The sequence below is a fragment of the Bufo bufo genome, chromosome 1, assembly GCF_905171765.1.
Source record: "Bufo bufo chromosome 1, aBufBuf1.1, whole genome shotgun sequence".
Taxonomy (NCBI): domain Eukaryota; kingdom Metazoa; phylum Chordata; class Amphibia; order Anura; family Bufonidae; genus Bufo; species Bufo bufo.
Genome location: NC_053389.1, coordinates 437,177,574 through 437,200,164, shown reverse-complemented (window position 1 = coordinate 437,200,164; position 22,591 = coordinate 437,177,574). Strand labels below are relative to the sequence as shown.

The 22,591-nt window shown below is 42.9% G+C and overlaps 1 protein-coding gene across 3 annotated transcripts in view; it reads left to right on the top strand.

The window, feature by feature from the left end:
• The window catches only part of CDC25C (cell division cycle 25C), a 62,428-nt gene that overhangs the window by 15,071 nt on the left and 24,766 nt on the right, over window positions 1-22,591 (top strand). For 2 of the 3 annotated variants that reach the window (XM_040406970.1, XM_040406979.1), the window contains exons 5-11: window positions 2,354-2,383; window positions 3,510-3,543; window positions 7,341-7,415; window positions 9,399-9,494; window positions 12,176-12,322; window positions 15,012-15,101; window positions 19,215-19,397. In XM_040406970.1, coding sequence (XP_040262904.1) covers window positions 2,354-2,383; window positions 3,510-3,543; window positions 7,341-7,415; window positions 9,399-9,494; window positions 12,176-12,322; window positions 15,012-15,101; window positions 19,215-19,397 — 655 coding nt within the window. The remainder of the gene's footprint in view (window positions 1-2,353; window positions 2,384-3,509; window positions 3,544-7,340; window positions 7,416-9,398; window positions 9,495-12,175; window positions 12,323-15,011; window positions 15,102-19,214; window positions 19,398-22,591) is intronic. The other variant, XM_040406987.1, reaches the window with a different exon arrangement.

Sequence of the window (22,591 nt, the reverse complement as noted above, 5' to 3'; positions counted from 1 at the left end):
CTCCGTGGCCCCTTCCATTGAAGGAGGATCTTCTGTACCAGGATCCGCTAGTCCTGTGATGGCTAACCTCCGGCACTCCAGCTGTGGTAAAACTACAAATTAGAAGATGTACACTTGCTTGGCTGTTCTCAGAACTCCATAGAAATGAATGGAGCATCCTGGGAGTTGTAGTTTGACCACAGCTGGAGTGCCGGAGGTTAGCCATCACTGCGCTAGTCCATCCCAGCCCAGAAATTCTCAGTCTCTTGGTGTGGATTTTGAAAGGGAAGTTTGATCTAGAAGGGGATTATCCGCCAAAGTAGTCTCCACTATGCTGAAGAGTAGAAAGGCGGTTACCTCAAGAAAATATAACAAAGTTTGGAATGTTTATTTCAGCCTTCTTAGGTCATAGCCCAGACCCCTTTAAGTCTCCTGAAATGCCAAAGATCCTAGAGTTTTTACAAGCAGGGCTAGACAGAAATCTTACAGCATCTACATTGAAAGTCCAGGTAGCTACTTTAAGTTATTTTTTTTGATTCCAGATTAGCAGATCATGCGCGGATTAAAAGATTATTGTTGGCAGCGTCAAGAATACACTCTTCTTTAAGACCCTTGTCTCCCCCCTGGGATTTCAATATGGTCCTTTTTGACCCTATCGCAAAAGCCGTTTCCTGGCCTTCCTTTTAGCTAGAACATCTGCTAGACTGGTTTCAGAAATTCACGCTTTCTCTGCCTTTCCTCCATATACTATTTTAGAGGACAAGGTGATTATTAGACCTCTTCCATCCTTTCAGCCTAAAGTGGTCTCTGATTTTTTTCATAGAAGTCAGGTTGTGATTCTTCCCTCCTTCTGTCCAAATCCAACCAATATGTTGGAAGAAAGATTCCATTGCCTGGATGTCGGCAGGTGTTTAGTATTTTACCTAGACTCCACTTCATCTTGGAGAATAGATGAGAATCTCCTTATTCAGTTTTTGGGTAAAGCTAGAGGGCGCAAAGTCTCTACTAGTGTTATTTCTATATGGGTAAAGCATTCTATTTCCCTGGCTTATTCTTACCTTAACCTGACTCCTCCGGGACTCATTCCACCAAATCTGTGGCCGCCTCTTAGGCGGAGAGAGCGGATGCTTTTCTGGCACAGATCTGAAGAGCTGCTACTTGGAGCTCTCCCCATACCTTTTTTTTTTTTTTTTTTTTTTTTTTTTTGACATTACAGACTGCAATCTTGACTCAGATGCAGCCTTTGGGAGAAAAGTGCTACAAGCTGTAGCCCCCCCTAATTTCTTTATCTTGTAGTTCATTCTCGCAAGGGTGCCATCATGGGTGAGGGAAAAACAATTACTCTTGCCGGTAATTGTTTTTCTTGAAACCCATGACTGCACCCCCAAAATTTCCCTCACTACAAAAAAAAATAATTACACACACATATACACGGTAGCTGGTAAAGTTAATATCTTAGAAGATATTAGAAGAGCTAAAATTTACCAGATTGGTTCTATTCTTTACCACTTTGTGTGTTGGTTTCTGTTTTCAACCTTCTTGTTCTTGGTGGTTGGCACGCCTCCGGAGGTCTGTTTATTAGAATCACTGAGGTGTGGTGGGGGTGTGAACCATTTTATCTCTGCAGGTTTCCTGTCCTGGATGGGAGGTCCTGGTCGCATGGGTGCCGTCATGGGTTTCAAGAAAAACAATTATCGGTAAGAGTAATTATTGTTTTACAGAGTACACACTTTTGCATCTTCTGATGCTTCTCTTGGGCGTAGAGTAATGCAGACTGAGGTTTTCTGGTTGGCCGGAGGCCTTCTTCGTTATGCTCTGTAATGTCCCAGGGTCAAGCCTGTGTCCCCTCAATAATACAGATGAGAAAAATAGATTTTTGTACTTACCGTAAAATCTGTTCTCTTCCGTTCATTGGGGGACACAGCTCCCACCCATTTTCTCTGGCTGCGGGCCTCGCCGTGGCCTGTGTGATTCTGGGTTTGTACATTGTTTGGTTTTCCCGTTTTTTCTTTTGCTTCTACTACTTTTACACACTGTTTTAGCTTAGTCCCTGTAGGAAAGGTATAGCTGGAGGGAGGAGCTCACGAGCTCACACTTTTTGTGCTTAGTGTTTTAAAATAAATATTCTATAAAAATGAACACCATTCGAATGTTGCCCTTAAATCTTTTAGGACCTTGGTAATACAATTTGTTGGTCACTGGGCAGCAGTTATTTCCTTGATTTTATTATGAACCTTTGCGCAGCATGGAGCGTTCTGTGTTATTGGATATAATTATTTTTTTTATTAACTGATGGACCTGCTTTTGGACAGCCATTCTCTGAGCTTTTTCATACCTGAATGACTTGTCCTTTTTTTTTCTGTTTCCTTAACAGTTTCACCCCAGAACCTGAAATTAAAACCAAGTAAGTCCCTAGTGTCTAGTAGCAGGTTATTTCAAGTAGGTTCATTGCTGTGTGATTTCTTTTATATAGATAAGCTGGTGATCAAAGGCTTTTTCTTCAAGGCCTTTATTCTAAATATAACAAGGGTAATGTATCTGTGTATGGGGAAAAAAAGTGCAAGTATGGGTTCAGCACCAAGTTTTCTTCATCTAAACCATTAAGCAGTTGTAATTTCTATGTGTATCAACTACATATACTGTTGAATATAATGGCCTATGTACGAAAAGGATGGTGCAAAAATAAAGGCCTGTAGTAGAAGTATTTGTAGTAAAAAAGGATTCCGGCTTGTACGAGCACAGTCCTAGAAAGTCGCCCAGGCTGACTAGTATGGAACTACAAGTGGCACAAACCACGATATGGCGTATCTTACGAAGACGTCTGCCTTGTACGCCATACAGATTACAAATTCTTTAGGAGCTGAAACTGCCAGAATAAATGATTCACCAATGTTGCGCTGGTCTTCATGATCACTAGACACCCTGCGACTTCTTAGTGTGGGGCTGAGTGAGATTCATGAAGCCTGCCATTCGTCTAGATCGCCTTGCACTGGAGTAAGATGTGACTAATTTACTACGAGGCAGATGCATCTTTGCCCTGCCTTGCGCCAGAAACTCAAATCTATGCCATCTAGGAGCAAATTATTTTACTGTGGTAAATTCCCCACTCCCAGTGTATCTGCTCACCAGACTCTGGGTCTGGACGACCTGAGACAGCACATCTCTGAAAAAGTGGAGTCCATATCCATAAATATACTAGCACGCGTCTGGACAGAACTGGACTACTGTCTAGACATCTACCTTGTCATCTATGGAGCTCACATCAAACATTTGTAGTGTATAGATGCATATATCTGTGTTATGTTCTCTCGGTTATGAATACTGAGGCTATAATTTTGCACCATTCTTCTTGAATCCCCCTGTATTCAATAAGATAAACCGATAGATTCTGTACAGCTCGCCCAGTGCTAGCATTAGAAGTCTGATTTGTATCATGTGTGTGTGGCGTACACCTATTAGTAGCTGGGAAGGACTATGTATTTGTGTTTGTCACTGAATTGAGCTTTTCTTAACTTCATTTTATCTCACAGGAAGTGCCATAAAAAAAAAAGTAATAGCGTCTTGGTGAGTACCTTTTTATTTTAATTCTTCGTATAGTCTTGCCATACCTCCAGCATATTAACAACAATAACGTTGCTTGGTGACTTTAATGAAATTGCAATTTTGTCTTCATGTTAAGTTAATGGTGACTGCATATTTTTTATTTTTCAATATAGCACAATACATATAATATTTGAGACAACCACCCGAAATGGCATTAAAACATGGTCTTCCAGTGAGGTGGGGGGTTGGGTCCGAGGCCAATATGTATAATATAGGGTGGATCTGAGATCTGTCACAGACAATCTTTGGGTTGGTAACAGGAATATTTAAAGGGAAACTGCTATTTACATGCAGCGATCTCCTTCACTGCATGAGCATGAGCGATCACAATAGCGATCCTTCATCCTCATACAGTGAAGAAGATCGCTGCATGGTTTCTGAGCAGCAGATCGCTGTTTAGACCACACAATCTGCTGCTATTGATGGTGCCTGCATGAACGACCGTATCGCCCAATGAACGAGCGTTTCACTCTTCATCCGGTGATCGGCGACACATTTACACGGGCAGATTGTTAGGAACGATACTGCCCATAGCTCAGTATCTGCATTATGGAAGGGTTGCACTTTCCTAGCTACATTTGTTGTGTCTAAATTGGCTTCTTGTAGTCATGGAGGTGGAGCGGCTTGGCTAAATAGTCATGTGGCTGTTCCCATTCTTAATGATCCCTGCGCTCCCTGAAGCAGACAGGTCATCTGAAGCTGTTCAAAATCCCACACACGTACAGTCTGCTTCACATCATGAAGTCATCTTTTACTTAATGCAGGTAAAGATTATTCATGGAGGAGATTTATCAATCAATTTGCGCCAAAAAAGTAGTGCAAAATGTGCCAGAATTCCAAGCCATCTAGTTTGCGCCAAATTTATCAAATACTAATGTCAGTATTCGCTCCACAAAAAGCATTTACACCATTAGAAATCTCCCAAAACAAAGTGGGTGTGGTTAATAGTGTCATTAGGACCATCCTATTTATGGAATGGCGCACATTTAGGCTGGGTTCACACGAGCGGATGCCGTGCGTGGCATCCGCTCCGTGAAAGAGTGCCAAGACCCGATGCAGACTGCAGAGGCACGGAGCATTAACATGACTGATAATGCTCCGTGCCTCTCTGTGATCTCTTTACTATGAGACACCTGTGATTTCGTAGTAAAGAGATCAGAGAGGCACGGAGCATTATCAGTCATGTTAATGCTCCGTGCCTCTGCAGTCTGCATCGGGTCTTGGCACTCTTTCACGGAGCGGATGTCACGCACGGCATCCGCTCGTGTTAACCCAGCCTTAGGCAATGTTGTAAGCATACTCCAGACAATGGAAAGTCACAGGCACGAATTAAAAATGTGACTTTTGGTCCTGCAGAGCTGGCTAAATTCAGTATTTCCTGCCTGTCTCCCGCAAACTTGCATCACAATTGCTTAAAAATGCAACATTTTGAAGGAAATTGTGACAAATCTGCACTACATAACCTTTATTATTCCCTGTATATTTGATAAATTTGGGCTCAATTTACATCTCCTGCTCTAAAGTTAGTTATGGTGCTAATTGCGGCAAAATTGATAAATCTTCCCCGTTTGGAAAGCTATTTTTCCACACTATAAGGTTCCCTTTAAATGTCTGCGTGTAAGAGGTTTTGGTGTCTTTCAGGCAGTAAAGTAGGGATTTGTACAAAGTACTTAGATCTTATTGTGCAGAACTCCACAACCTGGAAACCCAGAGCAGGAGCAGATACATATAAACCAAAGTATCTAGCACACGGATGTTCTGATAAAAACCATGGGGGCCATGATTAAGAATGTGCGGTACTGGGCTATATACTGTATTTTATCGTCTTTTTACAATAAAGCCTGAAGATTTTTATCTGAGCACCCGTGTGCTGGATCCTTTTGGTGCATTGTGCTGGACAGTAGACAGATGGCCAGTTAATGAATCAATGTACGGTATTATTTGCATTCAGCTAATCTATCAGTTTAAGAAGTGTTTATGTAGTTAAAGGGGTTTTTCAAGACTTTTTAAATGAAGACCGATCCTCTGGATGAGTCATCAGTATCTGATCATGGGGGTACAACACCAGGAACCCCTGCATCAGCTGTTTTAGAAGGCAGCGGTGGTCCTGTAAGTGCCGCAGCTTACCAAGCACAGTGCCATACGTTGTATAGTGGGTGTGCTTGAATGGTACTGATCTGTGCCTAGTCCATATGACTGATGACCTTGACATCACCGGCTAAAGGAAAGCTGCAAGAAGACCGCATGTGCTTACAAGAGTTCTGGTGCCTTCTCAAACAGCTGATCGGTGGGGGTCCTGGGTGTCGTACTCCCAGCAATCGGACATCCAGAGGCTAGTTTGTCAGTTAAAGGGCTTCTGTCAGCCCACTAAACCGTTTTTTTTTTTTTGTTTTTTTTTGCTTAATAATAACAACCCCTACACTGCGATTTATCCATACATAAGTAAAATAATAATTTTGGTTCAGTAGAATTTGCTAAAACCCTATTTTTATAATATGTAAATTACCTTGCTACCAGCAAGTAGGGCGGCTACTTGCTGGTAGCAGCCGCATCCTCCGACCCTAATGACGCCCCCTCCGCTTGTTGATTGACAGGGCCAGCGGACGGGATCTTTCTCCGCTGGCCCTGCCTGTTTTCATTCAATATCTGGCGCCTGCGCCGCGGCCGTACCTATCTTCAATCTGCTCAGGCGCACTGAGAGGCGGCCACTCACTCGGCCGCTTCATCCTCAATGCGCCGATGACGTCACATCTACACCCGACGCAGGCGCATTGAGGATGAAGCGGCCGAGTGAGTCCGCTGGCCCTGTCAATCAACAAGCAGAGGGGGCGTCATTAGGGTCGGAGGATGCGGCTGCTACCAGCAAGTAGCCGCCCTACTTGCTGGTAGCAAGGTAATTTACATATTATAAAAATAGGGTTTTAGCAAATTCTACTGAACCAAAATTATTATTTTACTTCTGTATGGATAAATCGCAGTGTAGGGGTTATTATTAAGCAAAAAAAAAAAGTCTTGGAAAACCCCTTTAAGGCCTTATTCACACATCAGTTATTTGATCAGTTTTTGGACTCCTGCACATGACCGTTGTGTGTCTCGCGGTCCACAAATTGCTGATCCGCAAAACACAGATAGCGTCCGTGTGCATTCCGCAATTAGCGGAACGGCACAGACAGCCATTACTATAACTGCCTATTGTCCGCAAAACGCGGACAAGAATAGGACAGGTTATAGATTTTTTTTTTTTTTTTTTTTTTTGCGGACCACGGAACGGAGCAACTGATGCGGACAGCACACTGAGTGCTGTGCGCATCTTTTGCGGCCCCATTGAAGTGAATGGGTCCGCATCTGAGCCGCCAAAACTGCGGCTCTGATGCAGACCAAAACAACGGCCGTGTGTATAAGGCCTTTGTGAGCCAAAACCAGGAGTGGAGGCTACACAGAGATAAGGTATAATGGAAAGATCTGCAACTATTCTGTGTTTTTGACCCCCACCTAGTTTTTGCTCACAATAACTGATGTGGGAACAAGGCCTTAAAGGGGTTTTCCAAGACTTTAACTGACAAACTAGCCTCTGGATGTCCGATTGCTGGGAGTACGACACCCAGGACCCCCACCGATCAGCTGTTTGAGAAGGCACCAGCACTCTTGTAAACACATGCAGTCTTCTTGCAGCTTTCCTTAGGCCAGTAATGTCTTAAAGGCTTAATAATTCCTCTCATTATGTGACATTAAGTCTATTTTTTTATCTCCACAATTAGCCTAGGCTTCTCTGCAGCACACCAAGTTTTAAGAAATCTTCGGGAAGTCGCAACAACACAAATAATAAAGAAAATGTAAGTAAATGTTCTGCAGTATGTCACTGATGTGACTATTGTGAAAATGTGTCCTTTCACCTGTGCAATCTTGAAGATTTCAGTGGGATAAGAGATTGGATGTTGTGCTGTCCTACAGCCAGTTACATAGTAAAAGCACTTTCATTCTCACACTGGGAGAAACTTATAAGGGTCGGTTTGCACATAGATTTTTGCTGGCATTTTTCAGCTTTTTTGTGGTGACTTTTGCACCTGTGAGTATGTATGTGTGTGTGTGTGTATGTATATGTGTGTGTGTGTGTGTGTGTGTGTGTATATATATATATATATATATATATACACAGTACAGACCAAAAGTTTGGACACACCTTCTCATTCAAAGAGTTTTCTTTATTTTCATTATTATGAAGGCATCAAAACTATGAATTAACACATGTGGAATTATATACATAACAAACAAGTGTGAAACAACTGAAAATATGTCATATTCTAGGTTCTTCAAAGTAGCCACCTTTTGCTTTGATTACTGCTTTACACATTCTTGGCATTCTCTTGATGAGCTTCAAGTGGTAGTCCCCTGAAATGGTCTTCCAACAGTCTTGAAGGAGTTCCCAGAGATGCTTAGCACTTGTTGGCCCTTTTGCCTTGACTCTGCAGTCCAGCTCACCCCAAACCATCTCGATTGGGTTCAGGTCCGGTGACTGTGGAGGCCAGGTCATCTGGCGCAGCACCCCATCACTCTTCTTCATGGTCAAATAGCCCTTACTTTCAAAGTTTTCCCAATTTTTCGGCTGACTGACTGACCTTCATTTCTTAAAGTAATGATGGCCACTCGTTTTTCTTTACTTAGCTGCTTTTTTCTTGCCATAATACCAATTCTAACTGTCTATTCAGTAGGACTATCAGCTGTGTATCTACCTGACTTCTCCTCAACGCAACTGATGGTCCCAACCCCATTTATAAAGCAAGAAATCCCACTTATTAAACCTGTCAGGGCACACCTGTGAAGTGAAAACCATTTCAGGGGACTACCTCTTGAAGCTCATCAAGAGAATGCTAAGAGTGTGCAAAGCAGTAATCAAAGCAAAAGGTGGCTACTTTGAAGAACCTAGAATATGACATATTTTCAGTTGTTTCACACTTGTTTGTTATGTATATAATTCCACATGTGTTAATTCATAGTTTTGATGCCTTCAGTGTGAATCTACAATTTTCATAGTCATGAAAATAAAGAAAAATCTTTGAATGAGAAGGTGTGTCCAAACTTTTGGTCTGTACTGTATATATATATATTAGATTATATTATATTAATTAGATTATATTATATTTATTATATTTATTAGATTATATTATATTATATTAATTAGATTATATTATATTAATTAGATTATATTATATTCTGTAAAAATGTCATCTCCAGATGTCAGCTGAAGGTCTATGGGAAATATGAAAGGGAAGGCACACAATGTGTGTTTTTTTTGTTTTTGCTACTAGCTTTTATTAACTTTTTTTTATTAGGTGCCATTTTTGTCTTTTTGGTTTTTCTTTGTTTTCAAAAACACAGTATGCTGTAGCTGTTGGTGTTTTGACATCTCATTCTCTATAGGGGAAAATGCAGTTAAAAAAACACTAGTGGTCAAAAGCACTGTGCAAAAAATCACCAAAAAGACACAACAGAAAACCATGCAGTTATTCTGGCATTCCTACAGCCCCAAAAAAACACACCACTGCACATTCGGGAGTGTAGGGACCCTGAAGGTAGTCTAATGTTAAGGCAGTTTTAATTTTTATGAACGGAGAACTTTGGGGGAGATTTATCAAACCGGTGTAAAGTAGAACTGGATTGGTTGCTCTGGAAAACTAAGCCAGTTCTACTTTACACCAGTTGGATAAATGACCCCCTTTGTTTTTGCAGAACATTTTGAACTTGCCAGTAGCACTGTTTTCAGTCACCCATTGAGGGCTTTTTTTGCCTTTTTAACATTCACCTTCTCTAATCTTTAGGAGTGTGGGACATTTAAGAATCCAAGTAAACCATGTTCTATGCTGCTTCTCCAGGGAGCAGATGATGTACAGTTATCTCCAACATTTGGAGGCAAGGTGAGTGAAATAGGACTAGAAAGGACTGATTGGCTGCAGCTGTCACGTGTGGTATACCTTCACTTCACCGCTACAGTCTGTAAACAAGCAGCGGCAAGAGGACCAGGCTTGCGGCTCAGATAATGGTGTCTTGAGAAGTTGGCAGCTATAATTTTTATTTTATTTTACAGTATTTAGGAGCATAGCTGAGATTTTTACTGTAATTATCATTCAGTCTCTTTAATATGTAGCATTTTTAGGTGAGATCAATGTGATGTTTGGTTCAATGTGGAGTCTGTAAGGCTACTTTCACACTAACGTTAAAAGTTTCCGGTATTGAGATCCATCATAGGGTCTCAATGCCGGGGAAAAAAATTGTTTGTCAATGGGGACAAAATGTAACTGAACAGTGTTCCAAAATGCATTCCGTTCCGTCCTCATACCGGAGGAGGCCAGGAGGCTTTCCGTCCTGGGATGCGAAGCAAGACATGACACACAATGCAAGTCAATGGGGACTGATCCGTCCCCCATTGACTTTCAGTGGAGTTCATGACGGATCCGTCTTGGCCATGTTAAAGATAATACAATCGGATTTGTTCATAACGGATGCAGATGGTTGTATTATCAGTAACGGAAGCTTTTTTGCTGAACCCTGCCGGATCCAGCAAAAACGCTAGTGTGAAAGTAGACTTGGCATTTTGAGGAATATTGACTGATATACTTGCCCCCAGAGAGCATGTCCAGCCTGTGGGGATGTGATGGTTTTAAGTGGTGAATGAGTATGGCATGGTAACCGTTTTCACAGAAAAACCTCCAGAAGGCACCTGATGACAGGGAAGTGGTTTTTGGTGAATCTGCTTGTTCTTAATACATACTGCTACCTAAAAAAAAAAGAGATCATGTGTTTTTTTTTTTTTTTTTTTTTATAACTTTCTTTATTCGGACGTAAATCACAGTTAATACACATTTTTGGCAAGCATGCTGTATATCCGTCACATAAAGTACATCCTTTTAAATAACAATGTTAGCGATACATGAAGCACATTTGCATACAAAGACAATTATTGTTCTCCTTTTCATTTCAGTTTTAATAATCAAAGATCTTCATAACTCCCCTCCCTCCCAAACTTCCCCCCCCAACACCTGTCACTCATGTTAAATTGCTGCGAGTATAAGTAATATAGCTAACCGTCTTACTACACACTCACTATGTTCCATCGCCTCTATATCTCCAGTTTACCAAGCGTACCCTTAACTTTTGCCTCTAGATACCATTTTGTCTGAATAAAGGGATTCATCAGTTCCTCTATTTCCTCCCCTGTTAAAGCATGTTCCACAAACCTTCTCCACTTTTTAATGAGCTTTGCCACCGCTTTCTCCTTACATCTACCTGCTTCAAGTCTCTCCATACATAATATCTTTTTCACCAAGCCTATAACTTCATCCTTGGTAGGGAATGTATTTAGCAGCCAATGGCGTAGGAGGCATTTTTTGACCGCCATAAGTACTATATGCACACCCGGTTCTGCTATACCTTTCCCTTGGGATTCATCTTGTCCCACTGGGATATATTGGAATATACATTGCTGGGGCTCTGCTTTCACTTCTATGTCCCATACCTCTTTGACGAAGGAGATCACCTCTTCCCACAGTGGCTTGATCTGTCTACAACCCCACAACCCATGCAATAGATCTGCTTTCGGTTGCGAACACTTCGGGCATTCTCTCAAGTAATGTGCTGGGGCATTAGCGTATGAGAGATTAAAGGCATATGTGGCCTTATGTAAAATTCGCAGCTGCGACTCTCGCCATTGTTCACTCTGGATTGCCTTCCTAATGTATTCCAAACCCTCTCTCATTTTGAGGGAGAGGTCTGCGACTTTTATATCTCTTTCCCAGTGCGCAAATACATTTTTTGCCAAGCCAATATAGCTCGTACTATGAATACGTCTGTAAAGCTCTGACAGTGATGTCGATACATCCTTTCCCCCTAGGAGAGCTGCAAACCAAGTCAGTCTGTCACATTCTCACAATGATTTCGACTGTGCCTTGCAGTACGCCGAAAGCTGAAAATATGACAGTGAAAGAGTCAGATAGTTGGTATTTACCTACCACTTGTTCCCAAGTCATCAACATATTATCTGACATCCCCTTTATATCACTGAGAGTATGGATGCCTTTCTCCCTCCATTTTTTAAACCTCCCATTGTCCCTCCCTTGTGGAAAGGCCGGAAGAGACCATAGGGGCATCTGGGGTGACACCTATATCGGCAGCTTATACAGTTTCCTAACTGCTTTCCATGTCATAATGGTGTCTCTAAGCAGTACTGGATGTTTAATATTTGCTGGGAGATCTTTTAGTCTGGTATGTAACAGGGCCGCTAAGTTCCATGGTTGCGCCACTTCCCTTTCTATCCTACCTGCTGAGAAGTAGTCGGTACCCCACACCCAATCTCTCACATGCCGAAATAAAGCTGCCAAATTATATAGTCTAATATCAGGCATTTTCAATCCTCCTTCCCACTTTAGCAAACATAATTTTTTTGTACGCTATGCGGGGCCTTTTTTTTTTTTTCCAGAGGAATGCCACAAAAGCCGCTTGTAGTTTCCTTATGTCTACATGCTTCAGTAGCATTGGGATCATCTGCAGCGGATATAGCATCTTGGGGAAACTAACCATGATCATGTTTTTATGTCTGCAGAACAATCTCTCTACAGAGGATGACCCCGAGCTACATGTCTTAGGTTCACCTATAACTATTGCTCCAACATGCGTAGATGAGGACAAAGAAGGACACCTTGATGGGTTCTCAGAATTTTTTGCTATGGATGAAGAGGAGGAGTCTGAGGTGAGAACGAGAATCTTAGATGCAGGTTTTATTCTATGAAGTAGAAAGCCGTACATGGCTTAAAAAATATTGTGGCATGTTTACAATCCACAGAGCTGCTTTTGGTGGTCTTGCATCCCCCTTGCTACTTCTCAAAAGAGGGTGGAGAGTGGAACGTACAGGACCAGGCCTACCACATTTTATTATAATTTACACAGAAAACTGTTGTAAATTATACTTGAAATCTACACCAGCCAATAGCTGGTACAGATTTTGTTTCTGGCAAAATTGTGCCCCTCTTAATTGTGGTGCATCTGATGCCAGCAGAGCAGAAATTAAAGGGGGTTGCCGGGCATTTGCACTAATTAGGGCAGGCATGGCCAACCTGCGGCTCTCCAGCTGTTGTAAAACTACGACTCCCACCATGCCCTGCTGTAGGCTGATAGCTATAGGCAGTCTGGGCATGCTGGGAGTTGTAGTTTTGCAACAGCTGGAGAGCCTCAGGTTGGCCATCCCTGAATTAGGGCATGATGCTAACCTGTGAAGGGAAGCTTTTATATAGCACTTGCCCTCCCTCGCTCCACCCAAGCTGCTGTTTGTGCTGCTGTGTTGCAGGCTACTGGCTCTTCCACCCGGGTCCTGACTGGATCGGGCTGCTTCTTTTTCTTATTCAGCTGCGTTATAGTCAATACAGCTGAACAGGAAAAGGAGAAGCCTCGCTTAAGGCTACTTTCACATATGCGGCAGAGGATCTTAAAACCGGAATTAAACTGTTCAGTTATGTCCCCATTCATTGTCAACGGGGACAAAACTGATCAGGATGCATAAGTATGCATCCATCCCGTATTCTTGCGTTTTGGTGCCATACACAAAACCGCTGCAAGCTGTGGTTTTGTGTCTGGTTTGCAAAAATGTTACAAACCAGATCCGGCATGTAAGTCAATGGTGCCAGATCAGATTATTATTTAATTTTTTTTGTTAACGCAAAAAACAGACTTGGCGCTCATTAACTTACAATGGTTTTCATACCAGATCCGGTTTGTTCAGTTTTGATTTAATACAACCGAAACTGATGCACAGATCCGTTTTAATTCTGGTTTTGAGATCCTCTGCCAGATCTCCAAACCGGTATTACCAACGCAGATGTGAAAGTAGCCCAACATTGTTCCGTTACTATTCAAATACTGTATCTCACAGCCAAGCACCTTCCACATTGTGTCTATAAATGAGACCACAACAAATTCAGTGTTCAGTAAAACCATCATTTCTTCTAATTATTATGCATAGGGAATGTCACGGAGCCTCTTATCTCTTGGATACAATACTGACTAGTGGGTGGTGGTCATACTGTGATATACAGTATATCCTTTTTAATGGTAGTTCTTATTTGAATCCCTCTTAGGGTACTTTCACACTTGCGGCAGGACGGATCCGACATGCTGTTCACCCTGTCGGATCCGTCCTTCCGCTATTTCGCCGTGCTGCCGGACCGCCGCTCCGTCCCCATTGACTATAATGGGGATAGGGGTGGAGCCCGGCGGTGCACGGCGAAAGCCGCCGGACTAAAAAGTCGGACATGCAGGACTTTTTAGTCCGGCGGCTTTCGCCGTGCGCCGGAGCTCCGCCCCCGTCCCCATTATAGTCAATGGGGACGGAGCGGCGGCACGGCGAAATAGCGGAAGGACGGATCCGACATGGTGAACAGCATGTCGGATCCGTCCTGCCGCAAGTGTGAAAGTAGCCTTAGGGTATTTCGACAATGAGCCAAATGGTGGGTGTTTTTGTTGCAGAAATGTTGCTGATTTGACGCAGACTTCACTCATTTCCAAGGGATGAAAATTTGCAGCATATATTGACAGTCCCCTGTGGATTTTCTAAAAAAAAAAAACAACAAAAAACTCACTTTGCTTGTACTCTAAAACGCTGTGGATTTCTCACACAAAAATCTGCCATGGCAAATTCACAGCATTTCAGTCATTTGTGGATGTGCCTTTTACAGTAGTTAAAGGTGTTGTCAGAGTTGTAAAATGGCCAAAAATTATAAATACATATTCGCCCATTTTCTTCCTACACTGAGCTCCAGTCCTTGCAGCTGCTCTTTTGTTTTGTTTTTTGGTCTGCATGGAACTTGACCACACTGAGCTGGCCAATCATAGTGGAGAGCGTCACATCCAGGGAGAAGGTGAGCTTTTTTTTCTCCCTTGGCTGTGACACACTCCACTGCAATTGGACCGCTCACAGCCAGAGAGAAGGAGACCCCCCCCCCCCTTGAGAAACATGCCCATCTCCTCCCTGTACCGTGGTATGGATTTACATACAGTGCAGAAAACCAGAACAGCACAGCGGGGGGACGGAGCAGCCCACAGAAAAATTTGCGCTATCACATGTCCTCAATATGCCCTACACAGCCAGGTATTTATATGGTAACATCAGGACCGGTGAAGGGTCCTCTTTAATTAGGCTCTGTCCCACTTGGAATACATGATTTAGCAGCTGACTGGCTACTAGACACTAAAAAGGTAAGAAGCGCCATTTAACAGAATCCTCTTATGAGTAACTTATTTGATTATACCACTGATAATAATTCAAATAGAGACAAACTTTTTATTGTTGCCTATTGCAATTAACTACTATTGTACTACATAAAAATTCTTTATTGCATCATGGTTTCTGTCTCATACTGATTATTATGTTTTTGTTTGCTGTCAAGAATACATCCACCGTAGCTGCTAATCTGTCCTCTTCAATGGCAGTCTTGCTGAGTGGGCCCTTCATGACTCAGGAGGTTGATGTCAGTAATGTAAGTAAAACCTGGCATTTTTTCTCCCTGTCGACATAAAATGCAGATTGTATTCTATACCATTTAATTCACTGCTTGATGACACGTGCTGCTCAAGATAAGGATAGTCGACAAGCAGTAGCCACTTTATGACTTGCATACTTGTCATATTGATCGAGAGGGTCAGCCAGTGCGTTCAGCTGCATTCAATAGCCGCGACCCAGTTCTAATGGCGGAAATCAGAATAGCTTCTGGTCTCAGCTTGTTTGATGTGAGCAATGCTGGCAGACAAAGAGACTGAGGAGGGGACCTCCCCACCCCTTTGATCTTACATGTACAGTCATCCCAGGGTGTATTGGAGGTCTCTAAGGCTGTCTGACCATATTCCCTGTAGTATATAGGCATGTAAACATACTGTATGCTAGTATATTAATAGCGGCTGCCATTAGGCAACCAACACTAAGTAAAAAGTATGAGCTCCTAAAACAGTTAGTACAAAAGCCCTTGCAGAAGCAGAAAAAATACCTAAAGAAACCGAACCAAAGCCCCGAAACTAAGGCAAACTATATAAAGGTTGGAAGCAGTGTCTCCCAATGAACGGTCGAGAAAGATTTTACAGTAAGCACAAAAAATCATCTTTTCTCATGCGTGTCATTGGGGGACACAGGCAAGACCATGGGGCGTTCTAAAGCAGTCCTAAAGGTGGGCTAGAAAATTGAAGCGGTCAGTAAACCTCCACCTGCAGAGCATTGCGTCCAAGTGAAGTTGAAGTGTAAAACCTGGAGAAGATGTGAAAGTACGACTAGGCCTCGGCCTTACACACTTTTCGGTCCGTTTTTTGCGGATCCGTTGTTCCTGAAAATGTTTCCGTATGTCATCCGTTCACATCAACATGTGAAAACTCAAATCCGACAGTATATTCTAACACAGAGGCGTTCCCATGGTGATGGGGACGCTTCTAGTTAGAATATACTGAGAACGGTGTCCATGACTGCCCCCTGCTGCCCACCCGATCTCTTACAGGGGGCTGTGATCCGCACAATTATTGTGCGAATCATAGCCCCCTCTGAGAGATCAGGTGCTGCCAGGCAGGAGGGGGCAGACCCCCTCCCTCCCCAGTATTAAATGTGCCCAGTGCGGCCTCCCCTCTCTCCAACCCCCCCCCCCCCCCCCATCATCGGTGGCCAGTGCGGATTCCCAGTATTAATAAATGTGCCCAGTGCGGTCTCACCTCTCCCCCCCCATCATTGGTGGCAGTGCGGATTCCCAGTATTAATAAATGTGCCCAGTGCGGTCTCGCCTCTCCCCCCCCCCCCCCCCCCCATCATTGGTGGCAGTGCGGATTCCCAGTATTAATAAATGTGCCCAGTGCGGTCTCACCTCTTCTCCCCCCCCATCATTGGTGGCAGCGGAGAGTACCGATCGGAGTCCCAGTTGAAATCGCTGGGGCTCCGATCGGTTACCATGGCAGCAAAGACGCTATTGCAGTCTTGGCTGCCATGGTTACTTAGCAATAAATACAAGCATTATACTTACCTGCGACTGCGAGCTGCGATGTCTGACCGGCCGGGAGCTCCTCCTACTTGTAAGTGAAAGGTCTGTGCGGCGCATAGCTTTTAGCACAGACCTGTCACCTACCAGTAGGAGGAGCTCCCGGCCGGACACACATCGCAGCTCGCAGTCGCAGGTAAGTATAATGCTTGTATTTATTGCTAAGTAACTATGGCAGCCAAGACTGCAATAGCGTCTTTGCTGCCATGGTAACCGATCGGAGCCCCAGCGATTTAAACTGGGACTCCGATCGGTACTCTCAGATCTGTAGAAAACTTACTGGGAATCCGCACTGCCGCACTGGCCACCAATGAATATAGAGGGAGGGGGGCACATTTAATACTGGGGAGGAAGCCTAATTTCCAGGAACGGAATCCGCATAAAACGGATGACATACGTAATGACATACGAATGTCTTCTGTTTTTTGCGGATCCATTGACTTTGTATTGGTCCAGGATCCGATTTTTCAGGACAAGAATAGGACATGTTTTATATTTAAACGGACATGCGGAACGGAACAACGGAAACTGACAGCACACATTGTGCTGTCCGATTTTTTTTTTCCAGGACCCATTGAAAATGAATGGGTCCAGATCTGGTCCTGATCTGTTCCTGAAAAAACGGAACAGATCAGGAAAGAAAAAACGGACGTGTGAATGGACCCTAAGTGGAAGATGCCATGGTTAATCAGCGAGCAAACTATATGCCATACTCGATGTTGCCAATCTGGAGCCATGAGGAGGACTGGGAGACCCTTGGACTTGATCTTCTGGAGAAGCTTTGGTGAAGGCTGAGTGAGCTGACTCCATGGAATTACACGTTCATTGACAACCTGAAGGTCCTGGGATTGAGTGATGAAGAACTCAAGTTTTCCGATTGACGTGCGAGGTCATGGGGTCCACATCTGGCTGACCCCACCTGTCCCAAATTGCCTAAAACACTTGAGGGTTAACAGCCCACTCACCTGGATCTATGCATTCTCTGCTGAGGAAATCTGTGAGCTAGTTGTCTGCTGGGAGTGTGAATGGCTGACATGCTAGAACATGTAAGTCTACCCAGTTAAGGATGAGGCATGACACCCAAGCGTGAAATTTGCACCAACCAGACCACTTGCAACAAGTGTAGATGACCTCCCTCCCACTGCAATCGGCTGGTGGCCGCATCCTATGCAGAAAAGGGCTTTGAGAAATAGGACTTGGAGCTTTGAGAACAGGGGTGTCAGGATCTACGTGGTTTGAAGGAGAGTTTCCTTTTCTGGTCATCGGGAGGTTGTCATCGGGAGGTTTCTTGTTCAAGTGTTTTGGACTGGAGAATCACTGAAAAGGCAATAAAAATGGTCTACCCTTCCTGACCCTGCTGGAACAAGATGTTTTGTGGTAAATGAGTGCTTTTTTCCTCCAGTAGCGTCAGGGATGATCTGCCGCAAGAAAAAGGCAGAGCCATGAGGCTGGGTTCACACTTGAGCGTTTTACAGCGCGTTCAAACGCTCAACACATGAAAACCAATGCTTCCCTATGGCCCTGGTTCTCACTTGAGCGTTTTACAGCGCGTTTGAACGCGCTGAAAAACGCCCTACGCTCAAACAAGTTCTTGAGCTTCTTTGGGGCGTTTTGACGCGCGTTTGTGGCCATAGGACACTGCATTCAATCACACAAACGCGTGTTTACTATTGCAAAAAACGCGCCACAAAAACGCGCGTTAAACGCGCATAGAAAATGCGCTCAAGTGTGAACCCAGCCTGAGGGCCCTCTAGGATACATTATCAGCTGTCCAGCAGAAGAGCCTGAGAGTTCTGTGGATAGCCTTCAGGAGGGCTGATGAGTAAGCAATAAGCCTGGCTGCATTCAATGAAGCCTCACAAAGATGAGAATCGGCATGAAAAATCTGCAAGGAAATGTCAGCAAGTTCCTCAGGAGATTCTTCGGAGCTTATGCCCTGCAATCGGTTTGTCTGCTCCACTGTAGCTTTGCTTGAGGTAGCCAAGCCAGGCATAAGGTGGAGCCAAGCGCCTCAAAGAAAGATTTCCTGTGCCCACCGGTTCCACTGCAGGCTCCCGGTAGTTTTCCAAGCACAGTGTCATAACCTGATCAACAGGCAATGGCAGATTTGCGATCCACTGTTCCTACTTGCCTTCTAGAGGCAGAGAACGAGCAGCAGGCTTGGTGACCTGCTGGTCTCCCCCCTAATGGTGGTTTGTGGCCTTTTGTAAGCCAAAATAATTAGAAGAAAATATTCAGCTGACCTGTGTCTCCTAGAGGCAACAGCCATACCCATGGTGTTGCCTGTCTCACCCCCCCCCCCCATGACATGGATAAGAAAGTATCAAAAATATAAATCCCCCAAGACATTAAATAATTGACATATGAACTATCCCCACAACCATAACCACTTAGAATAAATGTATTTAAATAGTGTACAGTGTAAAAAAATATTGACTTGTTCCTCTAAGTTTTTAAATGCATGTTCATAAAACGCGCCTGCAGTGTTGCATATTTGGAAGTCTCCGTTCTGGACTGTATTACTATTATGTTATTAGTATCTGTTTTGCTTAGATGTACAGTACTAATTTCTGTATTGTGCAGGTGTCTATGAACCGAAGTCGCCTCTACAGATCACCATCTATGCCTGAGAAACTAGACCGGCCCTTGTTAAAGAGGACAGTGAGACCCCAAGATAATGAAACTCCAGTTCGGGTGAAAAGGAGGCGCAGCACTAGCAGCCCCCTCCAGCCTGAAGCAGATGAGAACAACCAAACTAGAAGATGGGTAAGGAAATCCTTCACTCTGAGTTGGACACATAATTCTCTATGGATACAGTTCAGAACTATTTTTCCTGTTGCAGAGTCTTTGCATAGCCATAAGATTAACTTCACTATATAAACGGGGAGCCAGAAGTTTTGAACTCCATTGATAAAACATGAGGCAGTAAACCACCACGTTGTTGGTTGCAAACAGCCAGATTAGAATTCACTACCTTTAGGGCTTTTTGCAGGGAATTTGAAGCTCTATCAGAAAAAATAGCTCTGTCCGTCATCAATAATACATCCGTACAGAATATTGCACCTGCAAATGACAGTGTATTAATGCATAGTTTATTATAAAAATTGACCAAAAAGAACTAATATCAATGAAGGTTGTCAGACCTTGTTCCAATAGTGTGTGTCAGAAGAGAAAATGGCTCCGCATTTCAGTTTATATTCCCTTGTCAGAGGTCATCGTGTATTCTTCTTTGCTCCTTTTATAATGAATGGTCAGAATTACCAGACTCGTACACGAGCTGCCATTTCTACTCCCAGACTGGGATCACCTGCCAAACGTACGGCACGGGATCATGTTCTATCTTGGATAACCCCTTTTAAATAGGTTTCCAATGTATGTTCCATTTCACTTGTATACTATAAATTAAAGGTCCTGCAATTTTCTTATGTAGTGTGGTTTTAACCCTTTCATGCCCAGCGCCGTACATGTACGGCGCTGGGCAGGTGTTTAAAGATGGCGCCCGCTGACCAAGGCATCTGAGCGCTGAAACCAAAAGCCCCTGTCTTTATGAATGACACAAGGCTGCTGCATAGTATTTCCTATGGAGCCCTTGCCTGTAATAGGGCTCCATAGGAAAGTAGTGAATCATCATAGACTTCAATGCAAGTGCATTGGAGTCTATGATGAAAGCAATCAGATGATTGCATGTTCTAGTTCCCTATGGGAACTATAAAAAAAAGTGTAAGAAAAGAAAAAAAAATAAACACAAAAATTCAAATCACCCCCCTTTTCCCAAAATAAAAATAAATGAAATAAAAAAAATACACATCATGGGTGTCGCAATGTGCGAAAACGCCCATAGTATAAAAAATATATAAATATACCCCATACGGCAAACTGCGAAACGGAAAAAAGCTTCCATTTTTGGTTGCTTCATTTTCTACAAAAAATTTAAGTTATCAAAAAGTCATACACATTCCAGAATGATATCAATGAAAACTTCAGATTGCCCCGCAAAAATGAGCCCCCATACAGCTCCTCACACATAATTACAAAAAAGTTATAGGGGTCAAAATATGGCGACAAAAAAAGAAAAACAGATTTTTTTCCCCACACTTTCTTTTTATTTTTTTATCACTATCAAAACGCAAGAAAAACTATAAATATAAGGTATTGCCGGATTCATACTGACCTGTAGAATGAAAGTAAGTGGTCAGTTTTATTGAACGTCGTAATTAAAAAAAAACAAAAAAAAAAAAACGTAAAACTCTGATGGAATCACTTTTTTTGTTATTTCACCCCATTTGGAATTTTTTCCCCCGCTACATCATATGCAATATTAAATTGTGCCGTTAGAAAGTACAACTTGTCCCGCAAATAACAAGCCTTCATATGGCTATGTGAATAGACAAATTAAAAAGTTATGGCTCTGGGAAGGCAGGGAGCGCAAAACAAAAACGCACCAAAAAAAAAACAAAAAACTCTGGTCCTGTAAGGTTTCATTCACTATTTTCAAGATATTTGGTTTTCTGTGAGTGAATGAGAACACGGCTGGAAACCTGTATATAGACTATACCTAGTCCTGCTCTCGGCTGAGAGGTGGATAAGTGTATACACTTAGGCTACATTCACACGTCAGTATTTTTCTATAATCCGATTTTCGGTCCGTTTTTTGCGGATCCGTTGTTCCTGAAAATGTTTCCGTATGTCATCCGTTTTTTGCGGATCCGCAAAAAACGGAAACATGTATAAATTTCAATAAGCAAATAAAGTTGTTTGGATTTCTTTAAAAAAAAAAAAATTAATTAAAATGTAATTTCCAGGAACGGATTCCGTATAAAACGGATGACATACGTAATGACATCTGAATGTCTTCCGTTTTTTGCGGATCCATTGACTTTGTATTGTACCAGGATCCGATTTTTCAGGAAAAGAATAGGACATGTTTTATATTTAAACGGACATACGGAACAACGGAAACGGACAGCACACATTGTGCTGTCCGTTTTTTTCCAGGACCCATTGGAAATGAATGGGTCCAGATCTGTTCCAGAAAAAACGGAACAGATCAGGAAAGAAAAAACGGACGTGTGAATGGACCCTTAGTCTGAGCTAAACGGTCTAGGCAACAGACTTTGTAGCAAACTAGCAGAGATTTGTGCACCTTCAGCTGATGTACTTGGCTCACAGAGGTTGTGTAGACTACATGCAGTTCTTCCCACCAGGGTCTTCTGGTATGCTATGGATGTAGGCAAGTGTTACAATTCACCAAGCACAATAGCTTGACACTTTTGAGGAATTGAAACACACAGTATAAAAGACAGTTGTAGAAATTCCCATGTTTTTCTGTGATTTGAGCTTTGTTTAAATAAAACTTGAAAAGTCACATCTGTTGGGGGAAAGTCAGGACACCCCCATACATATAATATGGTGGACCAATGCATCCAAAATGTACTGATTTAAGGCCTCTTTCACACGGGCGTCATGTTTTTGGCCCGGATAAGATGCGGGTGCGTTGCGGGAAAATGCACGTGAGAAAAATCAGCATGTTTGGTACCCAGACCCGAACCTGGACTTCTTCTGTGAAGTTCGGGTTTGGGTTAGGTGTTGTGTAGATTTTATTAATTTCCCTTATAACATGATTATAAGGGAAAATAGTAGCATTCTTAATACAGAATGCATAGTACAATAGGGCTGGAGGGGTTAAATTAATTTAAAATTATTTAACTCCCCTTAATCCACTTGCTCGCGCAGCCCGGCTTCTCTTCTGTCTTCATCTTTGAGGAATAGGACCTTTTGATGACGTCACTGCGCTCATTACATGGTCCATCACATGACCCATCACCATGTGATGACCCCAGTGACGTCACTACAGGTTCTTTTCCTGTGTACAGTGGATTAAGGTGAGTTAAATTATTTTTTATTTTTAACCCCTCCAGCCCTATTGTACTATGCATTCTGTATTAAGAATGCTATTATTT